At 36.5% G+C, this 16,315-nt stretch overlaps 1 protein-coding gene across 2 annotated transcripts in view; it reads right to left on the bottom strand.

Annotated features, from left to right (window-relative positions):
* The window catches only part of LOC145981703 (techylectin-5A-like), a 187,506-nt gene that overhangs the window by 111,755 nt on the left and 59,436 nt on the right, over positions 1-16,315 (bottom strand). For both annotated transcript variants that reach the window (XM_083115104.1, XM_083115103.1), the window contains exons 3-5: positions 4,353-4,407; positions 2,994-3,135; positions 2,321-2,381 (exon numbers count right to left, since the gene is read on the bottom strand). In XM_083115104.1, the coding sequence (XP_082971230.1) occupies positions 2,321-2,381; positions 2,994-3,135; positions 4,353-4,407 (258 nt within the window). The remainder of the gene's footprint in view (positions 1-2,320; positions 2,382-2,993; positions 3,136-4,352; positions 4,408-16,315) is intronic.

The following is a 16,315-nucleotide window of genomic DNA, read 5'->3' on the forward strand; positions in this document are numbered from 1 at the left end:
ACGGAGACTACCTTTTACAGGAAGGATGAAGTCAACCATACATTTCCCAGTATAGCGGACTATACATTATCAACGACACCTAGTGATGGAGCTAGATAAAATTTCCCTCCACACTGTTTGCAGTTCAAACAGCAATTTTTCCCCATCTCCCAAGTTCTACGGGTAATTTACCACATTTTTTACATTACCCCAATGCAGTCAATACGATAAGCAATCCAGAAAGAAGAAGAAGCATAGAAAACATACATTCTACAAACAGCAGTTTCGATCACAAACAATAATTACAGAATTGTGCTACAGTGTTTCTACACATACCCATGCGAGCTCCTATCAAGTGTATCTATTTGGTCATTTAACATGCATTATGGGAAACAATACTTTTCCATAGCCCTTATACACATCTTCAGTTTTGTGCCATGCATGAGAACCAGTTTTATATGCTTTCAAGTTTACAGTATACTACAAGGAAGCGACAAGCACCAGTGGTGTCAATTGACCAGTGCAATTAGTGCATAATTTTTTTTAAGATGAAATTTTGCACTTTGAATAAATAAACGGACATGCAAGCTATAAAAAACATAATTACAGCACTTTCGAACATTTTAGAAAGCATGATTAGTGCCAATATTTTATGCATATGTTTGCTGCATGCAGTTATTATTGTTATTTTTTTTTCTCTCACCAACATGGAATATCGAAAGCGACACATTTGTTCGCAGAACATTTTTGATATTTATAACTCGAGCACATAGTTTTGACACTTGCAAGATTATTAATTTTGTGTGCAGTCATACAAGGTATTCACCAAGCCATATATATGTATACAGTGTACAGATTAATGTAGAAAAGAAAATTGAACGCTATAATTAAGTTTTTACCAGCGACAGTTTTCAGTGTAACTCACTATATGCATTGAATATTGTATAATAATACATTGGAATGTGCAACATAGCCGTGCAAGTTTATATATTCAACGATTTTAGGAGTGCAGTGGCTACGTAGTTCGTAAAACATACTACACTTTGATATAATCAGGCTTTCACACAGAAAAAACAGTGAGATGTGACAATGTTTTACATGCCTACTTACGTTTACTTACTTGTGCACCTTTTTACGGTTTTTCTATTTATTTGAAGAGTTTATATCGAGTGGCAATATAAACAACATTGTGAATTCCGTTCTTGCGAAGACGCTCTAGCCGTTGGCCTCGCGGGTGACACAGAGTAGACACCGCTTGGCGAGGCATCACAGACTATTGACTAGGAGCAGGCGGATGAGCAATTCTACATAATAAACATTACGTACGCACAAATATGATACATTAAGAGTTTTATCGCTTAACAACACGAACTTTTGTGATTTCTAGTCTTATAATAGTATATATTATTGTTTTTTACATCGTATACACATACGAATTTGTTAGTATTAAGGGTATTATTTATTATAAAGTTTAGGGAATGAAAATTTTCTTTCCTTCAGGATGCAGTAAACAACAGACGGTTATGGTGGATTTCTTTTGTATATTTGGTTTTTTAAGAAAATATATGGAATTGGCGAACCTGAGTCATGTCAAGCTTTGCGATTTGACTTTTAAATTTTCAAAGGAGAAAATTTTTCCTTGTCGGGGCGAACGTATCAATCCCTAGGATTGTATGTTTATTTTATTAAGTCTCTCTGAACGCTTCATGTTGACCAGGGCATTCACTTGTTTTTCTCAGCTGTCTCAAGCCTCTTAGGCATGTTTACAATGCATTGTGTTGTGCCATGCAAACCTCCTGAGCATTCAGGAAACAGGTAATACTTCTGGGTTTGGTGTCAGCGGTTTGCATGGTAGCAATTATGATAAACACACGATTCGGCGATTCGGCATCGAGGAAGAGCTCGATGGCCAGGGAATATAGAGGTGAGACAAGCTGGGAAGTGACTGGACTTTGGGAATTGAGTTGGTAGAGAAAGGTGGTCAGCAAGGCAGGAGGTCGATAGTGGAAGCACGCTTTGGTCAGCATTAGAGAGAAGCTTACAGAGGACTTCGCTATTTTCATTCAGCTAAAGACTTCAGAGAGACAGGTAATTATCCTACACCCAGCCATGATACAGGTTCAACGGTTCACAAAATCCAACGGGTTACCATTGTCTTTTCAGTAGTTTAATTCCTTTGTGTAATTTGTACCTTTCGCATGCCAAGCAATAACTCGTCATGTCAATGACGAGTGGTCTCATCAAGAGGATGAATGATGAGTAGTTTACATCACCCCATCAATTAACTGGTTCAGATCCCTTCATTCTATAGAATGACACGAATTTACGTCTTCTTGCTCACCTTTCTTTTTGTTCACTTTCGGGCTTTCAGTTGACGTCACTTTTCTCGGAGGAGCAGCTTTCTGTAAACAACAAACACACCAAATATCAATACAATCTGCAAGTGAGTAATATTTCTCTTCAAGCAGCAATTTTGGGAAGTTTCGTTGAAAGAAGCTAGTCATAATATTACGTTGATAAAGGAGAAAAAACCATGACGAACTCTTTTAGTATACTATATATATATAGAAACAAGACAAACAATTAGCCTTGTGGAGTGGTAAAAAAGAAAACTGAAATTTTGGGAATGTATTTATACCTTTGAATTCTAAATCTTTCGAGTGTAGTAGTAAGTGACTAACGGTGAAAAAATTTAAAAAACAGCGAAATGTTTGGTTGTAGTATATGTCCCAATGACCTGGCCTGCTATTGAGGCGGCTGCGTGCGAGTTCGATGAATCTGCTTGACAGACCTCCCAGCTAGATCCATCCAATGGATCCACTAACAGCACTAACAACTAACTGCAGTCTCTATTAGCATTAGCACGAGCAACCTGTTTTTTTCATGACCATTTGTACGCAATCTCCTTTGCATTTTATAGGGGGTGTTAAGGGACTCTTGAATCACCCTGTATATTATAAATAAATGTTATTTGGGTGTGTAAATCAATATTAACAGAATAACAAGTCCCTAACCTGCAGTGTCGTGTTGTGTATATTGGACGCTCCTAGAAGCTCTTTAATGTCTCTCAGTTCGAACCGAATTCTGTCGACTGACCTCTTAATAACACCCACGTCAACTTGAAGAGCATTCAGCTGTTCTGGATTATTTGCTGAGCTTGAAAGGAAAGAAAGAAAATTAAAGTTAGCCTCGATGTTATCTATTAAACAAGAAAATATATGGCATAAACATCATTGTCATATTAGTCATGTTTTCTGTGAAAATGCCAATAGATATGAAGAACAACGAACAAGAACAACATATCTTTGAATTGCATTGTCAAAATTCACATTAAGAAATCGTGTTGTAGCCATTGTGATGGCGAAAGTAAAATTGCACGACAAACATAGTGCACTTCATCGGTCTAGTAAGAGCATATGTCATAGGCCTTCCCGATGACGTAGTGATAACGTCGTCTCCTTGTAATCAAGAGGTCCCGGGTTCGATACCCGGTGGAGGCACGTAGTGCTTTGGATCCCACTTTACACTGTATATCCAGTCCCGATTAGTCTATATGTGCATAAAGTTGACTTAAAACAACAAATCAAATCAAAGTGCATGTACTACGAAAAAAATTAAGGATGTAGAATTTGAATGAACAAAACCGATTTTAGCTCTCTACGACAATTAGTTCTCGAGCTACGATTTCTTTGTACTTCGCTGCAAGTTTGAAAAGCGTGGGCTTGAAAAGGTCTCATCCGCAGAGGCTATCCAGCCGCGCGAGGCTCCGCCCTTCTGAAATTCATTGATGCAAGAAAATTCATTTCATTCGTAAACTTTACAGAAAGAAAGACTTAATTCGAATTTCATGACCTTTGTATTTTGAACGTCGATGTTACTAATACATGTATGCTTCCGATGTATATTATGAAATCTCTAGACGGGGAGAAAACACTAATAGTTACTGCTTAAAAATAAGTAAATAAATTTAGCGCCAAATTACAATCTTAAATACGCCCCTACACGTTTCGCCACTGAATGAGATGTGATCACGTGTGATTTCAGGCCTGGTTCTACGCAATGTAAATGCCGTTTTTCTGGTAGAAGGCAATGATGGCGATTAGGAGGGAGCGAAGGGGTGCTTGCCTTACCCCCACTTTTACCAGTTTTTGCCTATGCTGTATAGCGTCTTAATGGTAAGCCTTGTATACCAACAGAAAGTAAACTGTCCTTGCCCTCCCAGTTTTGGCACTCAATGTGGAAGTTGTAATATTTTTGTGGAAATTGCAAATAACTGTTTTGACAAATTAAGGACCACTCGCAAATAATTGCAGTATAAACATTCGAACTCATTCAATAAGTGCGAAGAAAATTCTTGAGATGAATGTTCTTACCTTAATGTCGATATTACTTGAGTTATGTTGTCCCTTAAAATATCCACTTTGGAATCTGAAAAAAAAAACATATGCTACTTATTATATTTGTAAATACGAACATAGCATGTATATTAGATACGGTTTCTAACGGTAACACTGTTAAGCCTGGTTTCCGTGTTAATAAAAAAAATCAAATGCTGACCAAGCCAGACAAGGATTCACAATAAAATTCTCAATATAATATGAATCTTTGTCTGAAAAAGCTTCTGTTAGACGGTTGAAACGTTACGATTTTAGTGTATATTTTTTATAGAATAAATTTTGCCATGGTCAGTATTTAAAAAAATTGTTGTAATATCACCCTAAAGCAGTTGTTTTCAAACTGTGGTACGTGTACCCCCAAGGGTAGATGAACGATTTGAAGAGGGTACGCGTTTAACCTGGAAGAGAAATGTCGAGAATGTACACACAACTAGAAGCTTATGTCAGAGCGATTATTCATCCAAGGTGTATCTAAAAACAAGTTCCAAAATAGACTAAATTTGAAAGTTTCAAGTGCACAACCAGACATCAAGAAACTGCGTCAAGCTATCCTTCTCACTAGAAACTCTAAGGATTTAAAATAAAAACTCAAAAATTGTGCTTGACAGTTTGTTTAAAATTTTATTTTTGTTCTTTACTTTTTTTTTCTTAGCATACATGAGTAGTATAAAAGTATATAGGATGAGCGCACTTATAGCGTACAAATGAAGAGGTTATTTGATTAAACAGCCCGATTTGGCTACACTTAAAATTATGCCAAGATGCCCATATGCCTCAATTCTTCAAGTGTGATATGCTCTTAATCCCAAGAACCCTGGATTCTAGTGTATAAATGAAGAACCCTCAATAGACAGATTTGCCTACACTTAAAATTAAGCCAAGTACCCATATGATCTTATTGCTTACAGCGTGCTACTCCGTCAAAATCCCAAGAATCCTGAATTCTAGTGTACAAATGAAGAACCCCCCTCAGATTGATTCGGCCATGTGTGCAAAGGCTGAATCTGCCAGATTGTTGTCCATAAGCTTGTCAAAAATATGCCCCCCTTGATATTGTTTTGACTACACTTAAAATTAAACCAAAAATGCTCATAAAAGCCACCCTCACCCACCCACACCCACTTATATTTACTTCCGGTCCGGTAATATGCAGAGGCTTTCTAGAATTGCTCTGTGACTCTCTCATTTCTTACATCATAAACATATGATTTTTCACCTATAAGAATAACACTACATATAGTGTCATCAGGGAGTGTATCGTGGAATTCACAGATAATTTTAATGTTTGTCCTGTCATTAACCACAACTTGTTTCCTTTTTGAAATGTTGATGACAAACATGGGTCTCTGTGCTTTGAATTCATCTGGTGTGTAATACATGTCAGTATTGCCAGTAGTGACCCTTTTGTATGCTGTAAATGCCTCATATAATTTAAGGAAATCATCCTTGGACATGTTTAAATTATAATATTTCCTAGGAAACACCTCATTTCTGCCATTTTTAAGATATATGTTCTTGATGTTGCAGCTATCAAATTTACTTGAATTTTTTTCCTGATTATTGTGTCTTCCAGTCTGAAACAGTACCACCACAAAATCTGGCATGTCATATTTTATACTGGAGAATGAATTTGTAGCATCAAACTCATAATAGGTACCAGTGGCAGGCTTCTGTACACATTGATATGTATAAAATTGTAAAGGTACCTGTGGATTTTTTATTATATCTGCTTTGTATTTAAGAGCATAACTGGCTTCATATTCAACAACCGGGATTCTTAGCTCCATAGTCTGAATAAGGCACTTGCCTTCATCAGGTAGGGTATTAGGCAGAGCTTCCCCTGTAGAGTTTAATGTGCTGTACCTCATCAAAGCATTATTATCATTGGCAGCTCTTCTAAATGTAATTCTTAAAATACCTTTCCACATAATATCTTTGTAATCTGAGAAGAATCCTGGCAACAGGCGCATGGGAAACAGCACTGTATGGCTCTTGCTTAATATTTTATCACCAGCCTCAAATCCACCTATGTTGTAGTAAGAAGCCTCGGTCTTGGATAATTTTAATGTGGCCAAAGCTGTAGAGGTAATGCGGGGGTAATCTACTCTGTTTATAACAACACCATGTTTTCTGATCTCAATTTCAGATGTGGCACAAAATTGTCTACCAATCTTATATTTGAATTTGCCGGATAATCTGTACCATCGAGCTTTACAACATCAAATTTGATGTATAGATCTGCTCTGTGGGGGTGTATAAAGCCATCCCCTACATCAAGATCAACCTCAATGTCTGTGTTGGGTTGATTTAAATTTGCAAAGGTCCTCCTGTTTGGGGGGAATGATTGTAGCTCATAACTCTCAATATTTTTCATTTTTTTTGTATGTATTTTTATTTAAATATTAATCTCTATGATAGCAGTTGTTGTGGCTCCAGCAAAATCAACTAATTCTTCTTTTTCATTAGTGACCATCAACTCTATGTAATCTATTCTTTTATGACACACAGGAAAATATAATGTTGGGGATGGAGTGTAGATGATCGGCTCCATGAATTCAGAGTTAGGTTTGAATGTTGCAATGATGCCAGTTTGTTTGTGAGTGCCTATGCCATTTGATTTGGTGATCATACCCTCGGCCACATTACAGTGAATATTTAGAGTCTCTATGGCTAAGAATTTAGGTATATTAATAGCAGTGTGTTTGATGGCTGGTTCAAGTTTTGTGTTGTTCTCAAAGCCTAACAGCTCTCCTATAGTATCCAGATCCACTGTTTCTGTAGCAGATACAATCTCTACTCTGTGAGTGACAGAATTTTGAGTTAACACTATACCTCTGGGTAACTGAGCATTTAGAGTGGACAGATTATACTGCCCTGGAGTGATGACAATTTTTTGATAACCAACTGCAATCTTGTTGTTGTGGTGTGTAATATTAGGGATCAAGTACATGCCATAAAATGCTCTGAGAGCTATTGTTTTGGGATACACTATATCATCATGTAATTTGAGTTTCAATATTGAATTTTGGCTGGTGAGATGAAATACCCCCATGATGTTTCAGATACCACAGGGCTTTTTGAAAATCTTCAATTGATGGTTTATTTATTTGAGACAGATATCTAAGAACAGATAAACACAGATGTCCACAATTAACATCTTTGAAGTTTTGAACACGGGCATTATTGTAATAAAGATTAGTTGATTTTAGATATTTTACTAAATTTTCAGGTGGAATACCTCCAAATGAATCAAACACAAATGCCTCATCTTTTAAATATTTAAGATAACAGATCCAGTGAGTGCCCTGATTTTTGTACTTATCCAAATTAACTATGCCACACTCTTTGTTGAGTGGTTGTTTTGGTAAAGAATCACACATGTACACACCTCTAAATTTTTGATGCCCAGTGGCTTGATTAAAGCTTCAATATCTTGGTTTGTAAGCGGCTCTTGTTTTTTTAAACTTATTCATGGCTCTCTTAAGGCCTTTCCCTTGTTTTTCCATGGCCAGATTATGGCGCTTCAATTCATCTAATTCTGCCTTATTCTTCTTGGCATCTATTACTGTTTTTGCTATAGCAGCTCATCCCCCAGCCAAGCTCCCAACAGCACCAAGTGCTGCTAAGATGGCCGGGATAGTAAATATGAGGCCACCCACATGTGATTTTTTCCTGGATTGCTGTAATTTTTTTAATTGGGGGGTACTAAGTAACAATTTCATACCATGGCCCTTGGCAAGACAAGAATTTTTTTTCTTGCGCTGCTTTTTGGTTAGACGACTATCAATAGTTTTAAGAGATTTAAGACCTGCATAAGGTATCTGATACATAACACCCTTGGCCTTCATTGTAGGTTTATTATACACATATTCAAAACCCCCACCCCAGTTTTTGGTTGGTGTTCATAGCTATGGTGGTCCCCAATGCTGCTATTCTTTCACTTAAAGAAGCATCTTTGCTTACAAATCTACCAAATGCAGCCTCTTCTAATTTTTTGTCTGCAACATGTCTCTTGTCAAGATCAGTATGTGTGTTGTATGCTATGTCATGGTCTTTACAAGCAGCATCTAGGGGATTAACACCAGGGTCCCCTCTGTTTAATATATGATCTAGTTTTATACCGGGACCACAATACTGATAGCCTGGAATGTGTAGTTCAAATGGCAGCTTGTTTATGATGTCATTAACCAGCCCCGACCCTCAGAGATATTCCAAAATTTAGGTGGTAGAGTATTAATAATTTTTATAAGATATCCAATCCCCTTAGTGTCATTCACTATAAAATTAGACAATTTGGTGCTTTCATGTCCATAATTCCAACTTTTTCATTGTAAAAATTGTGGTTGCTAACATTTTCCTCCCCAGTTATCACCAGCAACATATCTACAAGTTTCCTGACATCATCAACCCACACAAATTCTTTAGGCAGGGTGTTGTATTGTTTGATTCCACTACCTGTCTTGATCTGTGACCATATGGGCTTGATTAAGTTGTTGTATTTTGCTCCACTGCTAGACTTGACTCTTTTTTGTGTGGGATCATTGTTCTGGTATAGAGCATCTGATTTTATTAATATTTCTTTGTAATGCTCATAATCTTGATCTCTATAGTTGCCAGGCCTTTTCCTAGTCATCAGTTCCCACAATCCAGGTGTGCCAGGATATTTAACAAAAGCACCTCTTTCTCCAAGATGAGATTCTGAATATACAATCAGATCATCTCTCATAAATGTTACTCTGAAATTGCCAATTCTATGCATGATGCTACCATCACGCTCTGTGTCAGCATATAAGCCAAAGACCTCATCTTTGTTGTCTTTAGGTGTGCTTAAATATTTTTGAGCAAGAAGACCCAATTCAATAGGATCCTGAGTAGCTTCAATTCTTCGAGGAGCAACAGGACTAGGTGTATGAATACTAGAAAGTGGGGTGATTGGATAATCTAATATGTTCCTAGCAGCTACAGGTACAAGCTCTGTGATCAAATTTTGATTTTGCTCTGTAACAGTTTTGATATTTTTACCTAATTCACTAATAGCATCAATAATAGGCTGTTCTGTTTGCTTGTGTTGTTCATAGATTCCTCGGTTCTCTGATTTCCATCCTTTAAATCTTTTTACAAGATAATCTCTTAATTTAAGATCATCAATAATTGGCCTTTTCATGGTTATTTATATATGTTTCAATGTCTAGAAAATTGTTGATTTTATTTCTGTATTTGCCACTATTGGGTTTCCTTGTCATATCAATTGTGACAAACCCATAGCTGTCCTGGTTCCAGCACCTACTGCAAAACTTGGAAAAATCATTGTAGCTCAAGTCCCCACCTACATATTCATCATGTATGTGTTTGAGGTTGGTACGATCTTGATGAAACACACATATAAAATTGCTGTTGTCTCGGATCAGCTGCTTCGGTATTTTAGAAAAAGTCTGTGCCAGGTAGAAGCAATCAATGTTTTTGTGTCGGCCCTGTGTAAAGAAATTTCTAACCTTGTTTTGATTATCCAGTATAATGTCATCAAACACGACAACAGAGTTATCAAGACATTCATGGAGTGGCTTAACATCTGATTCAAAAGTGGCTATATCCAGTCCATCATATAGCTTCATCAGCTGCTGATATTTTAATTGTTCTAAACTCTTAGAGAAGACATACAAGTGCCTGTTTTTCCAGTCTAACCAGTTGGGTGCCAATAAAAAATTATCAATCATTAGTGTAGTTTTACCACAAGCCGATGGCCCAACAAATAAACATCTAATGTTATCAGGCAGCAGCATTCCATTTCTCTTATTCTGCTGTTCAGGCTCTGGCAGTCTTTGTATAACATCCAAGGTGTTCATTGTATCACTTTGTCTGCCTCGATCCAGCTGTGTTCTGGGAGACCTAGCCATTTGACAAGTATCTTGTTGCCTTTTCTGCGGATGATTTTTTCTATGAGATATGTGTCAGGCTGCTTAGTTTTGCTGAGTTCTTCTTCATAAAACCTGCCTTTGAAAATTTCTCATCGGTGATCTTTTATTATATATGTGTATCGGGTCCCAGGTTTAACTTGAATCACTGTAAATAATTCAGTGCTCCAGTTTCTGGTAAAGCCTCTTTTGAATATGTGCTTATATTTGCTGATTCTTACTTGATCACCTACCTTGTATTTGGCTTTTCTTGTTGTTGGCTGGTATCTAGGATAATAAACAGTACTGATCAATTTTTGCTCATCAGATGACGTTACCTCAGAGGGTTTCATGTTGATTGTGGAATGGACCGAGTTGTAATATTTATGTAAAAGTTCTGGTAGGATTGTAAGCCATTTATAATTACCTTGAAGGGTGAATTGTTTATACATATGATTTTTTAGGGTTTTGTTGAATCTTTCAACAATAGAGGCCTTGAGATCACTGTAACTCGAGTAATGTTGTATTGACTGGCTTTTAATAAATTGTTGGAACACCGAATTATAGAATTCTTTGCCATTATCTGTTTGCAAATAGCGCGGTGATCTTCCACTCTGATTGATGATTGTCCTGAAGGCTTCTGTAACACATTTTCCAGTCTTGGATTTGAGTGGCACAGCCCAGGCAAATTTTAAAAATGTATCTATGACAGTGAGTAGATACTTGAAGCCCTTGTTGATCTTGTCTAAATTTTTCAGCTGTCCACTTGCCATCTCAACCAAGTCACACTGCCATAAATCATCTATGCCTTTTGTAACCACTGGCAGTCTCTTATAATTATGTCTGGCTTGTCTGTGTAATTCATCAACAATAATTTGTCTAGACATAGTATGTAAACAAGAATATTGCAACTATAGGTTGTTCAGCAGCTGATACTACAGGATTTCTAAATACAGTTTGTCTCCTATTTGTATATTACATTCCAGAGAGCCATCATCTTCAGCATAAGATGTCTCTAATGTATTGGGATCTGTAAAATCTTCTAACTCTACAATGGTGATTTTTGGTTTGTTGTCATCATTTGTTATTGATAAGGTAGGGTAGTGGTGTGCCTGTGGTTGTAGCCAATATTTGATCTTGATTGGTCTCAGTGTGCCCCCAACAAAAAATTGGTAATAAAATTGTGCAGGGGACAGCATATATATTTTGCCACCTGGTGTAAATGGTGAATCATATTCTTTGTTGGGGATACTGTACAATTCAATAATTACTGTATGTTTAGGATTCTCGATTAGGCCAGTTATTTCTTTTTCGGTTTAAGCAATCTACTTGTTACAGATTCAAGGTGCTCATTGATAGTCCTAACAACATCATCATGACCTGGCTTGATCTTTATGTCCACAACAAGGTTTTTGTATTGTTGCACAATTTCTTGTAGCTGCGTGGCAAAAACAGACAAAGCATTTGCTTGGTTGGATTCCATGCTTCCCAGCTGTTGCTTGATATTAGCTACAATTTGCTGTAAATTTTCAACAACTGCCAATTTTGAATTTTGAGCAGTAAGATCATGGACTTGTCTTCTGATATCCTCAAACAGGGCATGCAGTTCATTAATATGTTGATTAGTTGGTAGAGTGGCCACTGTCTGAGTAAGTTGTGTGATCTCTGTCTGGATATTCTTGATATCTTCTGATTTCAATATGCGATTCACAGCTCTCTTAATATTTTTAAGTTCCTGTGATGTAGGCAGATTTGATACAGTATTCTGCAAAGATTCAAGTGCCAATTTCACATTATTTAATTCAGAAGCATCAGCCACACTTTGCATAGCATCTTGGAGCAGGGCTATGTCTGCCTGAGTAGGTGTTGATTGTTGTAAAATTTCAAGCTTTGTTTGGATATCATCGATCAAGTGATGAAAATGAGATAGCTCAGATTCAGTGTTGAGGTTTTCAAGTTTTGTGATCTGTTGCTGGACACTGACAAGGGTGTCTACAATACCAGGCAAGCGGGATTCTAGAGATTCTTGTACATTTGTCAAATCACTTTGCACTGCTGCTATTGTACCCTCAAGATGGGTTATGGTACTTTGAATTTTTCCAAAATCTTCATATGTTTCAAGTTGCAGCTTAATGTTGGCAACACTCCGAGTTATTGCACTCAAAGCATCAGAAGATGGCAAGTTGTTCATAAAATTTTCAAGTGTCTCAATTTTTTCTTTAACCTCGGCTATGGCATTGTTCAAGGGGTCCAGATTAGGTATCTGTAGTGATTGAATCTGTTCCTTTAGAGTGGAAATCACTAGGTCAAAATCTTCTTGTGATTTTATGCTTTTGACAATTGTTTGGAGCTGTGTCTGGATATTATTTATCTGCTCTTCCAATTGTTGTTTCAATTGCTCAGAGTTGTTAGCCTGAGTCTTAAATTTGGCTTGAAGAGCTGCTACAGCCTCCTCTAAACTTTGAAAATTATCCAATGTAGCCAAATCAGTATATTTTTGAAGTAGCAATTTGAGTTCTGAGTCAATTTTAAGAAGAGGGTCCATGCATTGTGATTGTAAATTTGTAATTTTTAGTTGAAGACTGGCATTGAGTGTGGTTTGTAAAGCTTGTAAATCACTTCTTAATTTTTTGACTCTGACATCAAGCATCAGAATCTCATCATTGTGATCTTCATGCCTTGTATGGCCAAATATATCATTAGGCATTTTTGTTTTAGTGTTTATTTATTATAGAATATCTAATTCTTAATTCTATAAAAAAAGGTATAAGCTTGTCATAGGATCCTGGGACCTCAATATATAAACAATCACCAGCAGAAACAGTATATACAGTGCCAGAAACCATGTTTGAGTGCTTTATCCTGTAAATATTTTTGCCTATTGAAATCTTGGCATTTCCCTCGGGGGTTGTAATAAATTGTAATTGACCACCTACAGGTAATTGGTAATAATTTAAATTATTGTTAAATATGTACAATGTTTTACCTGTTTCATTATCAACATCTGTAAGTATGCTGTTCAGATGAATAATTAACAAACCACTTAGTTTAGATATTATATCAGAAGAGGGTGCTGGTGTTGGCAGGTCCATAATAGCCTGTTTTTTGAACCCAAATAAGTTCATAGGCATGTTTATTTATTTCAAATCATGCTCTGTAATTGGGCATTGATTCCCACTTTTCAAATCACAATGACCCCATGGTAGAGTATGTATGCCACATGATAAAATGCATCTCTTATCATCATGTGTCCAGAGCCACTTTCCTTACAACATTTGTAGTCAACAAGTGATCCTCACTCTGAATTCTGCATTCTGATGTTCTGATTGAACTCTGGGTTTTGAGACAATCTTCATAATCTTCAAATTCAAGCTCTTTGTCAACAGTTACTCTGCCAATGCCCTTGGCTTTTTTGGCAACAGCACCACTACATGTTTCAAAACTGTACATCTTGGCCCTTAACCCAGCAAATGCTGCAATAACATCACCAAGTGTCTCATCTTTTAACTTGCCAGGCACCTTTTTGTTGTGGGGCTGAATCTTTGAATGTTCACTGGTATCAAAATATTCAAGCAATGCAGGCTGTGACATATCTTGATAGACATCTTCTGTCTGAATATCAAGAATAAAACTATCTGTGTCCATGTACATCAATTTTACACGATCATCATAAATAGGTTTCAACACATCATAATACAATTTTGACATGTGTAATTTGGCCAATTCCAATATCACAGCCCCTACATAAATAGGCTTATCAAACTTAATCTTTGTTTTTTTCATATTAAAAAGTGCCATATTGTCATCATAAATTCTTCTGTAGTTAAAATTAGGCTTTGCTATCAATTTTTTGCTCCGGCTGGGGTCAGTAATTATTTTAACATCAGTATGTTTTCTGACATTTTCTATGGTTTTGCCATACACTGAATTTACCATCAATTTAAACAAGGTATTATCAAATTGGCTCATTGCAGATGTTCGAAACTCTGTGTTTGTATCAATATATGGCTTCAACCATCTTGAGTGCCTGAACCTCAAAACTTTGCCAACTTTGGTCACTTGAACACCATGATCCATTAGGAACTGGAGGTTTTGTAATATAAGACATAGCCCTGTTTTGGCTCTAGAGTCATCATGAGCTTCTTCTGTTTAGAGCCAGGTGAACACTTAACCTCAGGAATTGGGGGCAGATCAGAAAATGTGTCGTGTAAATTATCAGGAATTGTCAGATCAACCTCTAAGAAGAGGCCATAGTCACTGTCATCAAAATCCTTAAGATCTTCAATATTGAAATCTTCAACCCACTCAAGCCCTGCATATGGCAATTTATCCATCATAGCATAACCATAGAGGCTATTGGAATCTACATACAGTATATAATTTGATGGCAGTGCTGGATCATAATTGGGAATATACTTGTTATTTGCTCTGGCATATCTCTGAGAACATTGCACCATGCCTCCTCTTATACATTGTTCCATAAACAGATACATATCTTGATCTTGGATCAGATCCAACTGCATTTTAGTGTTTAAAAACATTGCAGACCATGCTAGGCCTGGAGCACTGTAGAAATACATTGGATCCAGCTTATAATTTTCCATGGAAGATTTTCTAAATGCCTGAAGTATATCAGTTAAGAGAGTGACATCAAGTTTTAAATATGCCTTGTGATAATCACCAAATGTCTGGCATTTTAAATTGTTCCACATCAACTGGGCATGGTGATAATCATCATCAGTGATTCCAGATGCTCTGATTTTGCTGTAGAATGCTTGTTTTGCTGGCAGAGAACACTCATCAAATTTAGAAAAACCTGTAACATAATCATATGGATATACACCCTTCCGCCTAATTAATTTCAGGTCCTGATTTGGAAACATAGCACATGTGATTTTGAATTGATCATCAGATAATTGACTGGCCAGTGTAGCCAGGCTAGCCGATAAAATTCTGTATGAATCAAGAAATCTTAAGTGAATAGGAACACCATTAACTTTAATTATCTTGCTAATGGCAATATATTTCTCATTATTTTCAGCTAAAATATTTAAATTCTGCTTGTCAAACCCCTCGTACCTGATCAAATGATGAAAATCATAATTGGATGCACCATGGCAAAATATAGGGACAAATTTTGGTCTCTGGATCTTAATATTACAGCTATTACACAGGGCCATTAAGAATTTACCATCTGTATGAGAATGGTGATGTACCTTGATATTTGTATCTGAAAATTCAGAATTACATACCGGGCATTTTTCTGCATTGTTGAAATCTTCAATCTGATCCTTTGTTAAAGGCAACATGGGTTTTGATTTTAATAAGACATTAGATGCTATGTCATGGCACTCATTTTCTATTCTATGTGCAAATGTTTTGATGGCATCTGCTCCCATGTATAAATATTCTTTACTAACAACACCATTTTGTATAATTATATAACAAAAACTGGAAGGTTCATGTAACTGGTATAGTGTAATTGAAGATTCATCAGGATCTGGGCTGCAGAATGCAAGAGGTTTGAGGTTTGATTCAAAATCACAGACTATATATGCTGGGTGTTCCAACAAGGCTTCACATTTTTTGAATTTGGCATTTTCACTTGGATTAGGCATCACCATATGAACAGGTTTATGATTGCCACAGTATTTCAGATGCTCAATTAACTTGTTTTTAGCAATTTCTACATTCACTTCACTAATCCCATTTATTATTTTTTTCCCATCAAATATAGTCAAACATCTTCTACACAACTTGAATACTGTATTAGATTTGTCTAGTTGTTTTCTGACTAAAGCTTCAAGACTGTGTATCAGAGTGTAATGGTGTGTGTCATCCCCTTGAATTAAGAGCAGATCAATCGGAACAGCAGAATCATCATCAAGTGTACTGATTCTGAGAGGTTCTATCAAGCAATTGCCACGGCCAGTAGAACAAATAAATACGTTAATAGATAATTGTTTACCATTGATATCCCTGGCCTTTTTTCAAATTTATCAATATTCTGAACAGACATTGGATATTCTAAGCCCTCCATAGCATCAT

The sequence above is a fragment of the Lepisma saccharinum genome, chromosome 30 (assembly GCF_977018435.1).
Source record: "Lepisma saccharinum chromosome 30, izLepSacc3.1, whole genome shotgun sequence".
In the NCBI taxonomy this organism is placed as follows: Eukaryota; Metazoa; Arthropoda; class Insecta; order Zygentoma; family Lepismatidae; genus Lepisma; species Lepisma saccharinum.